Source organism: Oncorhynchus kisutch, linkage group LG2, assembly GCF_002021735.2.
Source record: "Oncorhynchus kisutch isolate 150728-3 linkage group LG2, Okis_V2, whole genome shotgun sequence".
In the NCBI taxonomy this organism is placed as follows: domain Eukaryota; kingdom Metazoa; phylum Chordata; class Actinopteri; order Salmoniformes; family Salmonidae; genus Oncorhynchus; species Oncorhynchus kisutch.
The window spans coordinates 926,225-941,267 of NC_034175.2; the positions used below are offsets into that span (position 1 = coordinate 926,225).

The window sequence follows — 15,043 nt, forward strand, 5'->3', positions numbered from 1 at the left end:
CCTCCACATCCACCAGATACCTCTCCTCTCCTTCACATCCACCAGATAGCTCTCCTCCACATCCACCAGATACCTCTCCTCTCCTCCACATCCACCAGATACCTCTCCTCTCCTACACATCCACCAGATACCTCTCCTCTCCTACACATCCACCAGATACCTCTCCTCTCCTACACATCCACCAGATACCTCTCCTACACATCCACCAGATACCTCTCCTCTCCTCCACATCCACCAGATACCTCTCCTCTCCTCTCCTCCACATCCACCAGATACCTCTCCTCTCCTCCACATCCACCAGATACCTCTCCTCTCCTCCACATCCACCAGATACCTCTCCTCTCCTCCACATCCACCAGATACCTCTCCTCTCCTCCACATCCACCAGATACCTCTCCTCTCCTCCACATCCACCAGATACCTCTCCTCTCCATCCACCAGATGCCTCTCCTCACCTGGCCTTTCTCCACACATCCAAGAGATACATAACAGGTTGGGGCCAACAAGTACATTACAATGTCGTTTTTAGTGCTCCCTACATGTTCTCTATGTCACTGCTCACACACACACGCAAACGTTAGAGAGCGACAGAGGGGTACAGGTGAGACGAGGGGGCATCACACACACACTGTAGAGAGCGACAGAGGGGTACAGGTGAGACGAGGGGGCATCACACACACACTGTAGAGAGCGACAGAGGGGTACAGGTGAGACGAGGGGGCATCACACACACTGTAGAGAGCGACAGAGGGGTACAGGTGAGACGAGGGGGCATCACACACACTGTAGAGAGCGACAGAGGGGTACAGGTGAGACGAGGGGGCATCACACACACTGTAGAGAGCGACAGAGGGGTACAGGTGAGACGAGGGGGCATCACACACACTGTAGAGAGCGACAGAGGGGTACAGGTGAGACGAGGGGGCATCACACACACTGTAGAGAGCGACAGAGGGGTACAGGTGAGACGAGGGGGCATCACACACACTGTAGAGAGCGACAGAGGGGTACAGGTGAGACGAGGGGGCATCACACACACTGTAGAGAGCGACAGAGGGGTACAGGTGAGACGAGGGGGCATCACACACACACTGTAGAGAGCGACAGAGGGGTACAGGTGAGACGAGGGGGCATCACACACACTGTAGAGAGCGACAGAGGGGTACAGGTGAGACGAGGGGGCATCACACACACTGTAGAGAGCGACAGAGGGGTACAGGTGAGACGAGGGGGCATCACACACACTGTAGAGAGCGACAGAGGGGTACAGGTGAGACGAGGGGGCATCACACACACTGTAGAGAGCGACAGAGGGGTACAGGTGAGACGAGGGGGCATCACACACACTGTAGAGAGCGACAGAGGGGTACAGGTGAGACGAGGGGGCATCACACACACTGTAGAGAGCGACAGAGGGGTACAGGTGAGACGAGGGGGCATCACACACACTGTAGAGAGCGACAGAGGGGTACAGGTGAGACGAGGGGGCATCACACACACTGTAGTGAGCGACAGAGGGGTACAGGTGAGACGAGGGGGCATCACACACACTGTAGAGAGCGACAGAGGGGTACAGGTGAGACGAGGGGGCATCACACACACTGTAGAGAGCGGCAGAGGGGTACAGGTGAGACGAGGGGGCATCACACACACTGTAGAGAGCGGCAGAGGGGTACAGGTGAGACGAGGGGGCATCACACACACTGTAGAGAGCGGCAGAGGGGTACAGGTGAGACGAGGGGGCATCACACACACTGTAGAGAGCGACAGAGGGGTACAGGTGAGACGAGAGGGCATCACACAAACTTTCAGAGGTGAGAAACAATGTTAAACTTCTCCTCATTAACTTCAAATCAAAAGCCAATTTGTCATTACGTTCTATTGAAATGAGGTGTGTTCAATGTGTTAGAATGTGTGTGTGGACCAGCCCCTCAGACCTGTGTGCACCTGTTGGCATTCTCTCCTCCATTAAAAACAATCCTGTCTCATTAGTGGAATCAGAGCAGACATGGTCCGTCCCCTAATCCTGTCCCCCCTGCCCCCCCAACCCTCAGTCTGATTGACTCAGACATGAGATGACCAGGATCTCAGGCTCTAATTGAAGAGCTGAATTAGTGATTATAGCCCCCTCCCACACACACACACACACACACCTCTTTGCTTCGGGGCACATTTCCTTTAACAGTAATTTCCAAGCACAAATGTCACACTCCCATCATGCCACAGGCTCTCATTAGCATTTCTACATTTCCACAGTGCCCGATAACCACGCAGACACAGCCTGCGCAACGCGATAAAGGTTCCCCTCTTGGCCAGCGTGGCCAGATAAAGCATCCCCCCTCTGAGCCCTGTGTGTGACACCAGGGGGAACTAAATAACTGACAGTGTCCAGAACACCTCTCACAGGAACACTACACTGGCAGAAGTGCTCAGTCTCCATCTCAGTCGCTGTCTTTCTCTTTGCACATTTTACACTCCATCTAGACCTCTCATTCACCGTCACAACAGTCACTTATAAAGCCCTGCTAGGTGTTCTGAGTGAGGTGTGTCCTGACCTCCACCACGTCCCAGTGGTGTGTGAATTGCTCCAGGGGGGTGGGGTAGAGGCTGAGGGGGGAGAGGGGGGAGGGAGGGAGCACGCTCTCATCCCCAGCCTCCTGCAGGGTGGCCAGCTCATCAGACGAAAACCCTGAAAGAGAGAAAGATTGGTAAGTTTTCTTGGAGTGTACTTCTTCAAGAACCTGAAGATTCATCACATCTGTTGACCAGATACCAGTGAGACAGGAAATGTGAGGGTGGAGCCTGACCTGTGAGGGTGGAGAACAGGAAGCTGATGTAGTCAACATCACGCAGGGTCGCGTCCTGAGACCCTACTGACCAGCCACTCAAAGAGGACCTGAAACGCACACAGGTTACAATGGAGTGAGAGAGGACGGCCTGGAGTGTTGGTGGAGTGAGAGAGGACGGCCTGGAGTGTTGGTGGAGTGAGAGAGGACGGCCTGGAGTGTTGGTGGAGTGAGAGAGGACGGCCTGGAGTGTTAGAGCATAACTAAAACCCTCTTACAGGATGGACGATTGTTCCAGGTTGTTTTCTGACGATATGGATCACACTTATGTCCATTTCTGTAGGCTTACCTGGAACTGACCACATTAAACAGAATCGAGTTTCCCCCGAGCGCGCACACACAGAGACAGAGAGGAGACTGTGCGCAAGGTGGGGTTCGGAGGATGAAGAGGAAGGGGGGTCAGAGATGAATACATGGTGTGTTCTGTAACATTAGAGACACGTGACTTGACATATCTGCCACATTCCACCCAACCCCTAGTCTCTATACACACACACACTGCCCCAACCCCTAGTCTCTATACACACACACACACACACACACACACACACACACACACACACACACTGCCCCAACCCCTAGTCTCTATATACACACACACACTGCCCCAACCCCTAGTCTCTATATACACGCACACCCTGCCCCAACCCCTAGTCTCTATACACGCACACACTGCCCCAACCCCTAGTCTCTATACACACACACACACACTGCCCCAACCCCTAGTCTCTATACACACACACACACACTGCCCCAACCCCTAGTCTCTATACACACACACACACACACACACACACACTGCCCCAACCCCTAGTCTCTATACACACACACACACACACACACTGCCCCAACCCCTAGTCTCTATACACACACACACACACTGCCCCAACCCCTAGTCTCTATACACACACACACACACACACACTGCCCCAACCCCTAGTCTCTATACACACACACACACACTGCCCCAACCCCTAGTCTCTATACACACACACACACTGCCCCAACCCCTAGTCTCTATACACACACACACACACTGCCCCAACCCCTAGTCTCTATACACACACACACACTGCCCGAACCCCTAGTCTCTATACACACACACACACTGCCCCAACCCCTAGTTAGGTGTGTGTGTGTGTGTATATATAACACTACCCCAGAGAAACACTGGGTGTCTTACAAATACACACACACTTGCTGACGATGAACACTGATGACATCATAGCGTTATGCAAGGCCAGATGCGTGTGAGAAATCATGACCAAACAGCAGAACATTGCTATGCTCACACACAACAGCACGCTAAAGGACCAACACTGCCATCTAAAGGTCCAGTGAACTATAAATTCCCATTAAAGTGCCATCAGCGTCAGGCCTTGTTATAAACCATGAGCTCATGACACTGATCTTGTGCCACAACCCTCGACGTGCCTTAATTGGTTGATTGTTTGATTCCATTAAGCTGGCGAACCATCGGTCTGCTGTCTCCCCTCTCTAACCAGGAATGACTGACGGCTCTCTCTCTCACACACACTTTTATGAATTGAAAATTCTATTCAGAACATTTTTAAGTGCAAGAGAAACGATGTCAAACCGTAAAGGCCACGTGATGTTGGTCTGCCCTGGATATCATCTAGATGTTTTGAGGATGAAACCTCAACGGTCAAACGTTGTTTAAGTTTAAACCACATGGCACGACTCTCACATTTCTGTGACACAGGGATCATGTAAGAACATTGGGTTAGTGACAGAGTTTCTGACCTGTAGCTTTGGGAGGTTGCTGGGGTTACCTGAGGTGTATGATGCGTATGAGGGAGGCAGCCAGGCCGGCAGAGACGCGTCCCGCAGTGCAGCAGCGACTCAGATTGGCCAATAGACCCTGTGACATCACAGGCAGGAAGTAGAGTAGCTGGACCAATCGCTGCTGAGATTCAGCCGGTAACAATACCACACTGCCCTCCTGTGGGTCTACACACACACACACACACACACACACTCTACAACAGCAGTTCTCAACTGATCGTCTTAGGACCCATATTGAACCAGGTTGGCTCAGTCTTGAACCAATATTCGCGTCAAGAAAAATAAGTCAAAATACAATTGAAAACTATTTATAATTCTATATTGATAGTAAATGTAGCAATTATATGACAAGGGAACAACATTCCCACCTCTTTCATTCTCAATAATTACATTTAGCCCATATTCTTGATTAAGAACTTAAATAAACTCACTGGTTTGAGACCACAAAACCAACAGAAATGCTGCTAAAAGCTTAATATTAAAAAGAGTGTGATTGAAGAACACTTTTCCAGAGATTAAATTATTTAGAAATGTACATTTATTATCAACTCTATACACGTTCTACCTTGTTAAAGACGTTAATGTTCAAACTGTAGTATTTTTTCACCAGTTTGGCTGCTCTACACATCACCAACTACAGCTCATACACTATAGCAGAGGAGGGCAACTACAGCTCATACACTATAGCAGAGGAGGGCAACTACAGCTCATACACTATAGCAGAGGAGGGCAACTACAGCTCATACACTATAGCAGAGGAGGGCAACTACAGCTCATACACTATAGCAGAGGAGGGCAACTACAGCTCATACACTATAGCAGAGGAGGGCAACTACAGCTCATACACTATAGCAGAGGAGGGCAACTACAGCTCATACACTATAGCAGAGGAGGGCAACTACAGCTCATACATTATAGCAGAGGAGGGCAACTACAGCTCATACACTATAGCAGAGGAGGGCAACTACAGCTCATACACTATAGCAGAGGAGGGCAACTACAGCTCATACACTATAGCAGAGGAGGGTAACTACAGCTCATACACTATAGCAGAGGAGGGCAACTACAGCTCATACACTATAGCAGAGGAGGGCAACTACAGCTCATACACTATAGCAGAGGAGGGTAACTACAGCTCATACACTATAGCAGAGGAGGGCAACTACAGCTCATACATTATAGCAGAGGAGGGCAACTACAGCTCATACACTATAGCAGAGGAGGGCAACTACAGCTCATACACTATAGCAGAGGAGGGCAACTACAGCTCATACATTATAGCAGAGGAGGGCAACTACAGCTCATACACTATAGCAGAGGAGGGCAACTACAGCTCATACACTATAGCAGAGGAGGGCAACTACAGCTCATACATTATAGCAGAGGAGGGCAACTACAGCTCATACATTATAGCAGAGGAGGGCAACTACAGCTCATACACTATAGCAGAGGAGGGCAACTACAGCTCATACACTATAGCAGAGGAGGGCAACTACAGCTCATACACTATAGCAGAGGAGGGCAACTACAGCTCATACACTATAGCAGAGGAGGGCAACTACAGCTCATACACTATAGCAGAGGAGGGCAACTACAGCTCATACACTATAGCAGAGGAGGGCAACTACAGCTCATACACTATAGCAGAGGAGGGCAACTACAGCTCATACACTATAGCAGAGGAGGGCAACTACAGCTCATACACTATAGCAGAGGAGGGCAACTACAGCTCATACACTATAGCAGAGGAGGGCAACTACAGCTCATACACTACAGCAGAGGAGGGCAACTACAGCTCATACACTACAGCAGAGGAGGGCAACTACAGCTCATACACTATAGCAGAGGAGGGCAACTACAGCTCATACACTATAGCAGAGGAGGGCAACTACAGCTCATACACTATAGCAGAGGAGGGCAACTACAGCTCATACACTATAGCAGAGGAGGGCAACTACAGCTCATACACTATAGCAGAGGAGGGCAACTACAGCTCATACACTACAGCAGAGGAGGGAAACTGTGGTCCTGTCGAACATTAGCTCCTGTCCAACACACCCCATCATTAGAGTCACCTGTAACCATCAAGCCCGTGATGAGCTGAATCTGTTGTGTTAGTGCTGGGCTGGAACAAAAGCTTGCACTCCTGTACCTATCCAGGACCATGGTGTTGTAAACACACACCGTACCTAGCAACAAGAAGCCAATGGTGACGTAAAGAGTGAATGGACTATCCATCACCAGTTTATGGTCTAAGAAAGAAAATCATCAGAGAGAGATAAAGAGAGAGATAAAGAAAGAGAGCGCTAAAAGAGATAAAGGGAGAGAGAGTAGTAATGATCAGATAGTCTGTATTATGTTATGTTGGCTGCTGACGCACATTGCTGATGTCACAGACTATTCAGACAAACAGAGTCTTGTGATGATGAATCGCCCACTCCGTCTTCCCTAGGGCCTTTAATCATAACACAAACCCCCTCACCCTCCCCAGTTCTGTCTTCTCTGGGGCCTTTAATCATAGCACAAACCCCCCCCACCCTCCCCAGTTCTGTCTTCTCTGGGGCCTTTAAATCATAACACAAACCCCCTCACCCTCCCCAGTTCTGTCTTCCCTAGGGCCTGTAATCATAACACAAACCCCCTCACCCTCCCCAGTTCTGTCTTCCCTAGGGCCTGTAATCATAACACAAACCCCCTCACCCTCCCCAGTTCTGTCTTCTCTGGGGCCTTTAATCATAGCACAAACCCCCCCCACCCTCCCCAGTTCTGTCTTCCCTAGGGCCTGTAATCATAACGCAAACCCCCTCACCCTCCCCAGTTCTGTCTTCTCTGGGGCCTTTAATCATAACACAAACCCCCTCACCCTCCCCAGTTCTGTCTTCTCTGGGGCCTTTAATCATAACACAAACCCCCTCACCCTCCCCAGTTCTGTCTTCTCTGGGGCCTTCAATCATAACACAAACCCCCTCACCTTCCCCAGTTCTGTCTTCTCTGGGGCCTTTAATCATAACACAAACCCCCTCACCTTCCCCAGTTCTGTCTTCTCTGGGGCCTTTAATCATAACACAAACCCCCCACCAGTTCTGTCTTCCCTAGGGCCTGTAATCATAACACAAACCCCCTCACCCTCCCCAGTTCTGTCTTCTCTGGGGCCTTTAATCATAACACAAACCCTCCCCAGTTCTGTCTTCCCTAGGGCCTGTAATCATAACACAAACCCCCCTCACCCTCCCCAGTTCTGTCTTCTCTGGGGCCTTTAATCATAACACAAACCCCCTCACCCTCCCCAGTTCTGTCTTCTCTGGGGCCTGTAATCATAACACAAACCCCCTCACCCTCCCCAGTTCTGTCTTCTCTGGGGCCTTCAATCATAACACAAACCCCCTCACCTTCCCCAGTTCTGTCTTCTCTGGGGCCTTTAATCATAACACAAACCCCCTCACCTTCCCCAGTTCTGTCTTCTCTGGGGCCTTTAATCATAACACAAACCCCCCACCAGTTCTGTCTTCCCTAGGGCCTGTAATCATAACACAAACCCCCTCACCCTCCCCAGTTCTGTCTTCTCTGGGGCCTGTAATCATAACACAAACCCCCTCACCAGTTCTGTCTTAGATTATATTACAATATAGGTGCCCTCCACCACCTCAACCCCTTTTAACTGATACACCTCCAAACTTTGTCTCTAGCTTGTACAACATGCTCCCCTCTCTCTCCTGCTATGGAGTTCAGATGGACCTTTACTGCCCCCCAGTGGAGAAACATAGAAAACATCTCCAAAGTGTACATTGTCATTTAGGTATTTTCTAGCATGACCATTTAGTGACTACCTGTTTAGTACCGATCTGCCCGACTGTTATAAGTGGAGCTTCACATGTGTTTTTTGTTGTTGTATATACACCGTAGAGCCTGTATACAGGTGTGTGTGTGTGTGTGTATTCACCGTAGAGCCTGTATACAGGTGTGTGTGTGTGTGTGTATTCACCGTAGAGCCTGCATGCATGCGTGTGTAGGGAGTTCAGCAGGGCCTTGTTCCCGCGGGAGGCAGCAGCCTGGATGGAGAGCAGGAGCCTGTCTGAGAGGGCAGGGTTACGGTGGCCCAGCTGGGACAACTGGAGCGGTAGAGCAGCCAGCCACCGAGACAACACTCTACTCCTGACGGGGGAGACCGAAGAGGAAGACAGACATTTAGGAGCAGAGTAGTCTACCCTGCAGACTTGGTTATGCCTACATATGTCTTTGGTTATTTGGTACAGTAAACACTAGAACGTGTGTGTGTTACCTGGCGATGTGTGTGTGGTTGTGTTCCTGTAGGTACAGTCTACTGTAGAAGGAAAGTAGCAGTGTTCTGGTCTGCAGATTCAGGTTCATCTGCTGGTACTGAACATACACCGCCTGTAACAGATCCTCCGTCACCGCTACACACACCACCGGTTAGGACGCCAGACATGTGAAAACCATTTAAGATGAACTCATAACCGCAACCTTGACAGCCCACACAAACCCACACAGTCTTACCCCTGCTGCGTTGTGTGATGACCATTCTCCAGACAGTCTCCAGGAGTGTATGTAGGTGTCTTTGGCTCAGCTTGGCCCCACTGGACAGAGTCTCTTGGACAAACCCTCTCAGAGGCATCAGCCACTCAGCATCGGGCTCCTGGGCTTGCCCCTCCCTCTGGCTGAGGGTAACCATGGAAACCATGACCTGGCAGAGCAGCACGTTCAGAGCCAAGGGTTCCACTGTCTGCCCTGGGATTGTAGTTGCCTGCTTACTCCTGAAACACCACACCCAAACACACACACTTTTAATTATGTCCCCCCCAGTAATTTTGTGCTGATATTATATATCCTAATTGGTAATAGCTCAAACTGTTCAATGGTTAGAGCAAATTTTTAGGAAGAAAACAGAAACCACGGTTTGTCCTAACCACTAATAGCTGAAATTGAACCGTGGTTCTACGACTAAGCAGAGCATTCAGTTGACTATAGACCAGATGTTTTTCCCCCCAGAGTTTCTCTCACGACCCCATTTTCAAATCAGGAGACACATAGTTTGGGAAACGCTGGAGTACCTACACATACAATCTGGTTTCAGAGCTGGTCATGGGTGCACCTCAGCCACGCTCAAGGTCCTAAACGATATCTTAACCGCCATCGATAAGAAACATTACTGTGCAGCCGTATTCATTGATCTGGCCAAGGCTTTCGACTCTGTCAATCACCACATCCTCATCGGCAGACTCGACAGCCTTGGTTTCTCAAATGATTGCCTCGCCTGGTTCACCAACTACTTCTCTGATAGAGTTCAGTGTGTAAAATCGGAGGGTCTGCTGTCCGGACCTCTGGCAGTCTCTATGGGGGTGCCACAGGGTTCAATTCTTGGACTGACTCTCTTCTCTGTATACATCAATGAGGTCGCTCTTGCTGCTGGTGAGTCTCTGATCCACCTCTACGCAGACGACACCATTCTGTATACTTCCGGCCCTTCTTTGGACACTGTGTTAACAACCCTCCAGGCAAGCTTCAATGCCATACAACTCTCCTTCCGTGGCCTCCAATTGCTCTTAAATACAAGTAAAACTAAATGTATGCTCTTCAACCGATCGCTACCTGCACCTACCCGCCTGTCCAACATCACTACTCTGGACGGCTCTGACTTAGAATACGTGGACAACTACAAATACTTAGGTGTCTGGTTAGACTGTAAACTCTCCTTCCAGACCCATATCAAACATCTCCAATCCAAAGTTAAATCTAGAATTGGCTTCCTATTTCGCAACAAAGCATCCTTCACTCATGCTGCCAAACATACCCTTGTAAAACTGACCATCCTACCAATCCTCGACTTTGGCGATGTCATTTACAAAATAGCCTCCAATACCCTACTCAACAAATTGGATGCAGTCTATCACAGTGCAATCCGTTTTGTCACCAAAGCCCCATATACTACCCACCATTGCGACCTGTACGCTCTCGTTGGCTGGCCCTCGCTTCATACTCGTCGCCAAACCCACTGGCTCCATGTCATCTACAAGACCCTGCTAGGCAAAGTCCCCCCTTATCTCAGCTCGCTGGTCACCATAGCATCTCCCACCTGTGGCACACGCTCCAGCAGGTATATCTCTCTAGTCACCCCCAGAACCAATTCTTTCTTTGGCCGCCTCTCCTTCCAGTTCTCTGCTGCCAATGACTGGAACGAACTACAAAAATCTCTGAAACTGGAAACACTTATCTCCCTCCCTAGCTTTAAGCACTAACTGTCAGAGCAGCTCACAGATTACTGCACCTGTACATAGCCCACCTATAATTTAGCCCAAACAACTACCTCTTTCCCAACTGTATTTAATTTTTATTTATTTATTTATTTTGCTCCTTTGCACCCCATTATTTTTATTTCTATTTTGCACATTCTTCCATTGCAAAACTACCATTCCAGTGTTTTACTTGCTATATTGTATTTACTTTGCCACCATGGCCTTTTTTGCCTTTACCTCCCTTATCTCACCTCATTTGCTCACATTGTATATAGACTTGTTTATACTGTATTATTGACTGTATGTTTGTTTTACTCCATGTGTAACTCTGTGTCGTTGTATCTGTCGAACTGCTTTGCTTTATCTTGGCCAGGTCGCAATTGTAAATGAGAACTTGTTCTCAACTTGCCTACCTGGTTAAATAAAGGTAAAATTAAAATAAAATTAAAAAACACCATGGGCCCTAGCACCACCTCACCTCTTGGGGTCTGTCTTCCGCCTTTGTTTAGGGATGTCCAGATTTCCATAGGGGAAGTTCTTCATGAAGTGCTGCTTAAAATCCCCCAGGTACTCACTGCGAAACCACACATCCTAAACACACAAACACCAGTGTTAATAGAACAAAGGTAACCACACATGTTACACTGAGAGAGAAGACCTGTGTGTGTGTGTTACCAGTGTATCCTGGTATTCTCTCTGTGGCGCCAGCTTGCGTAGCAGCTGTAGTATGGAGAGGACCTGGTACATCAGTGACATGGCATCGGGGGTGAGGAGATGAGCACTGTCAGTCTTGCTCCGGTCGCTGGCACTAGCCTCTACCCAGACGTCTAGTAGAAGGGGCACCAGGGTGGAGGCAAAGCCCCGTACAGCCTCCCCTGTGCCCAGCCCTTCACTCACCCCAGCCCCAGGCTCAGTCTCCGGCCTACAAATACAGTGGAGGAAAGGGACAGATGATGAGCAGGACAGGAGAGTGAGTCAGCAGTGTGTGTGTGTGTGTGTATATGCTTGTTAATTAAGTGTGTGTGTGCTTGTTAATGAAGTGTGTGTCTGTGATGTGCGTACCGGAGTTTGAAGGTGGAATGCGGAGTGGGCATGGCTCCTGAATGTTCAAACACCTGAAATCCACCTTTTCTGTAGGTAAGCTCCTCCCAGTTGAGCTCCAAAGGTGCGTTAGCTCCTCCTTGTCCATTCAAAACACTGAACATGTCACCTGAGACACATGCAACCCCCTCCTCCGCTCGCCTCTCCTCAACAACCGCCTGAAGAAAACGCCCCAGTCTGGAAAACACAAACACAAAGGTCACGCCAGAAAAATACATGTACACACCAATAGGACACTGCTAACTCATTGCAAGTGTATGAATACCTGAGCAGCACTGTGAGTCTCCACTGCTGACCAGTCACGTTCCTGTTAGGGTTGACTGACAGGGCCCAGCTCCTCCCCTTCCCCTCCTGCCCCTTCCTTGCCCCGCCCCCGGTACTTCTGTGTGAGATCAGCTCCAGGAAGTTGGTGAGCAGCAGGGCGGGACGAGCGGCCAGCAGGGCAGGATAGTGGTCCAGCAAAACGTCAAGGACTTTCAGGGCATCCTCCTGGATACCCGTCTCGATGTGGGTCATGGCACAGGAGAGGTGGGCAGAGAGGAGAGGGAAGAATGGAGACGTCCGCTCCGCTGGCACACTCTGGGCTATGAACCTGATCAGGGCACGGAGAGGGTAGAAGGTTAGGGAGGTGCACTAGTAGCAGGAGAGTTTCTGGTTCAAATCTCATATTGGGTAGGAAGGTGCGACAGTAGAAGAACTGGCATTAAGGCATTTCTCCCAAGGACTGTGCTGCTCTCAAGTGGTGTATGGTTTTGTGGGGGTTGGAGAACAAACACTGTGGACACTGTTAACAAACCTCGAAACGAGCTTCAATGCCATACAACACTCCTTCCGTTGCCTCCAACTGCTCTTAAACGCTAGTAAAACTAAATGCATGCTCTTCAACCGATCGCTGCCATTACCAGCCCGCCCGACCAGCATCACTACTCTGGACGGTTCTGACTTAGAATATGTGAACAACTACAAATACCTAGGTGTCTGGCTAGACTGTAAACTCTCCTTCCAGACTCATATTAAACATCTCCAATCCAAAATGAAATCTAGAATCGGCTTCCTATTTCGCAAAAAGCCTCCTTCACTCACGCTGCCAAACATACCCTCGTAAAACTGACCATCCTACCGATCCTCAACAATATAATTTACAAAATAGCCTCCAACACTCTACACAGAAAACTGGATGCAGTCTATCACAGTGCCATCAGTTTTGTCACCAAAGCCCCATATACCACCCACCACTGCGACCTGTATGCTCTCGTCGTCTGGCCCTCGCTACATATTCATCGCCAGACCCACTGGCTCCAGGTCATCTATAAGTCTTTGCTAGGTAAAGCTTTGCCTTATCTCAGCTCACTGGTCACCATAACACCCACCCGTAGCACGCACTCCAGTTGGTATATCTCACTGGTCACCCCCAAAGCCAATTCCTTCTTTGGCTGCCTTTCCTTACAGTTCTCTGCTGCCAATAACTGGAACGAAGTGCAAAAATCACTGAAGCTGAAGACTCATATCTCCCTCTCTAACTTTAATCACCAGCTGTCAGAGCAGCTCGCAGATCACTGTACATAGCCCATCTGTAAATAGCCCATCCAACTACCTCATCCCCATACTACTCCTTTGCACCCCAGTATCTCTACTTGCACACTCATCTTCTGCATATCTATCACTCCAGTGTTTAATTGCTATATTGTAATTATTTCACCACTATGGTCTATTTATTGCCTTATCTCCTTGCTTTATTTGCACACACTGTATATAGATTTTTCTATTGTGTTATTGACTGTGCTTTTGTTTATCCTATGTGTAACTCTGTGTTGTTTTTTGTCACACTGCTTTGCTTTATCTTGGCCAGGTTGTAGTTGTAAATGCGAACTTGTTCTCAACTGGTCTACCTGGTTAAATAAAGGTGAAATATATATATTTTTAAAGACCTGAAGACAAATTCCCACTGTCATAACAAAATACTTTTCTAACCTGAGCAGGCGTGTGGCAGACATCCGTACATTCGGGTCCTTGTCTGTGAAGACGGCAGCAGCCTCGCTGAGCAGACTGGAGAGGTGTTGGTCTAACTCTGAGGGGTGAAGGGTCAGCAGCTCCCTCAGTCCCACAAGAGCTCCCTGTTTCACTGTACCACTGTAGTGATGCAGCTGGGACAACAGGTCCTAGAGGAGGGGAGGCACACAGCATAAGGTACAGTAGAGGAGTGAGTGTGTTTGTGTGCCTGTGTTACCTACCTTGATGTTGAGCTTCCGGTGTGTGGTGGGTGCATTAGCATCTTTCTTCAGCTGTTCAGTTAGGTTTATTCCCTTGGTGCGGAAGTTGATGTTGGTGGCGTTGTCCGCTTTAGGCTTGGTCTTCCCCACCTTCAGCTTGACCTTCTGGAAGTCATCCTGCCTCTTCTTCTTCTTGCACTTGGTCATCTCTGCAGGATAGGACTTTCTGTGGAGAGAAACATGAGGAACATCTTAAATTGCAACCAATTCTCTAATATAGTTAACTACTTCTGTTCTGACCAGAGCCAAACAGGGTTGATATTGATGAAGTGGTTCACTATATGGGGAATATGGTGCCATTTGACACAATAACGAAGTGTGTGCTAGTGCTGGACCAGGAGGAGACCACAATCAGTGGGCAGCAGTGAGTTTGCAAGCCAGCAAGCTATTGGCTCGAACACAGAATCTATGAGCAGTAAACCCAGAATAATTGATTGCGTTATTGCGTAATAATAATACCCACGTGTGTTGACACTGTCAGAAATAATTGTGCATGGGGTAGTCTTCCCGCGCCGAATGTAGCTTTTGAAGACGGTCAACCAACAAAACAAAGCTCGTGCTGTTTCTTTACAAACATGGGCCTTTCTCTTTGATACGACAACTAGCTAAGCTGTCTTCACATTTGCCTGCAACATTTTTTTTTCTCCTGTTCTCAATTTCACGTCTACATATAGCAGTGTTTTATTGCAACTTGTGTAAAGGATACATTTCAAATGAAAAAAATCTATGTCGTTCTTATCTTTTAATATTTTTTTATTAATTTGAACTC

General features: G+C 48.8%; 1 protein-coding gene across 1 annotated transcript in view; it reads right to left on the minus strand.

Moving 5' to 3' along the window:
* LOC109883487 (testis-expressed protein 10 homolog) overlaps positions 1–14,872 on the minus strand; it is a 29,574-nt gene extending 14,702 nt beyond the window's left edge. The window contains exons 1-13 of the mRNA XM_031836534.1: positions 14,738–14,872; positions 14,236–14,440; positions 13,976–14,163; positions 12,270–12,596; positions 11,966–12,181; positions 11,579–11,825; positions 11,382–11,494; positions 9,168–9,424; positions 8,932–9,067; positions 8,635–8,804; positions 4,640–4,817; positions 2,808–2,896; positions 2,556–2,689 (exon numbers count right to left, since the gene is read on the minus strand). Coding sequence (XP_031692394.1) covers positions 2,556–2,689; positions 2,808–2,896; positions 4,640–4,817; positions 8,635–8,804; positions 8,932–9,067; positions 9,168–9,424; positions 11,382–11,494; positions 11,579–11,825; positions 11,966–12,181; positions 12,270–12,596; positions 13,976–14,163; positions 14,236–14,421 — 2,241 coding nt within the window. The 5' untranslated portion in view covers positions 14,422–14,440; positions 14,738–14,872. The remainder of the gene's footprint in view (positions 1–2,555; positions 2,690–2,807; positions 2,897–4,639; positions 4,818–8,634; positions 8,805–8,931; positions 9,068–9,167; positions 9,425–11,381; positions 11,495–11,578; positions 11,826–11,965; positions 12,182–12,269; positions 12,597–13,975; positions 14,164–14,235; positions 14,441–14,737) is intronic.
* Positions 14,873–15,043: the final 171 nt, after the last annotated feature.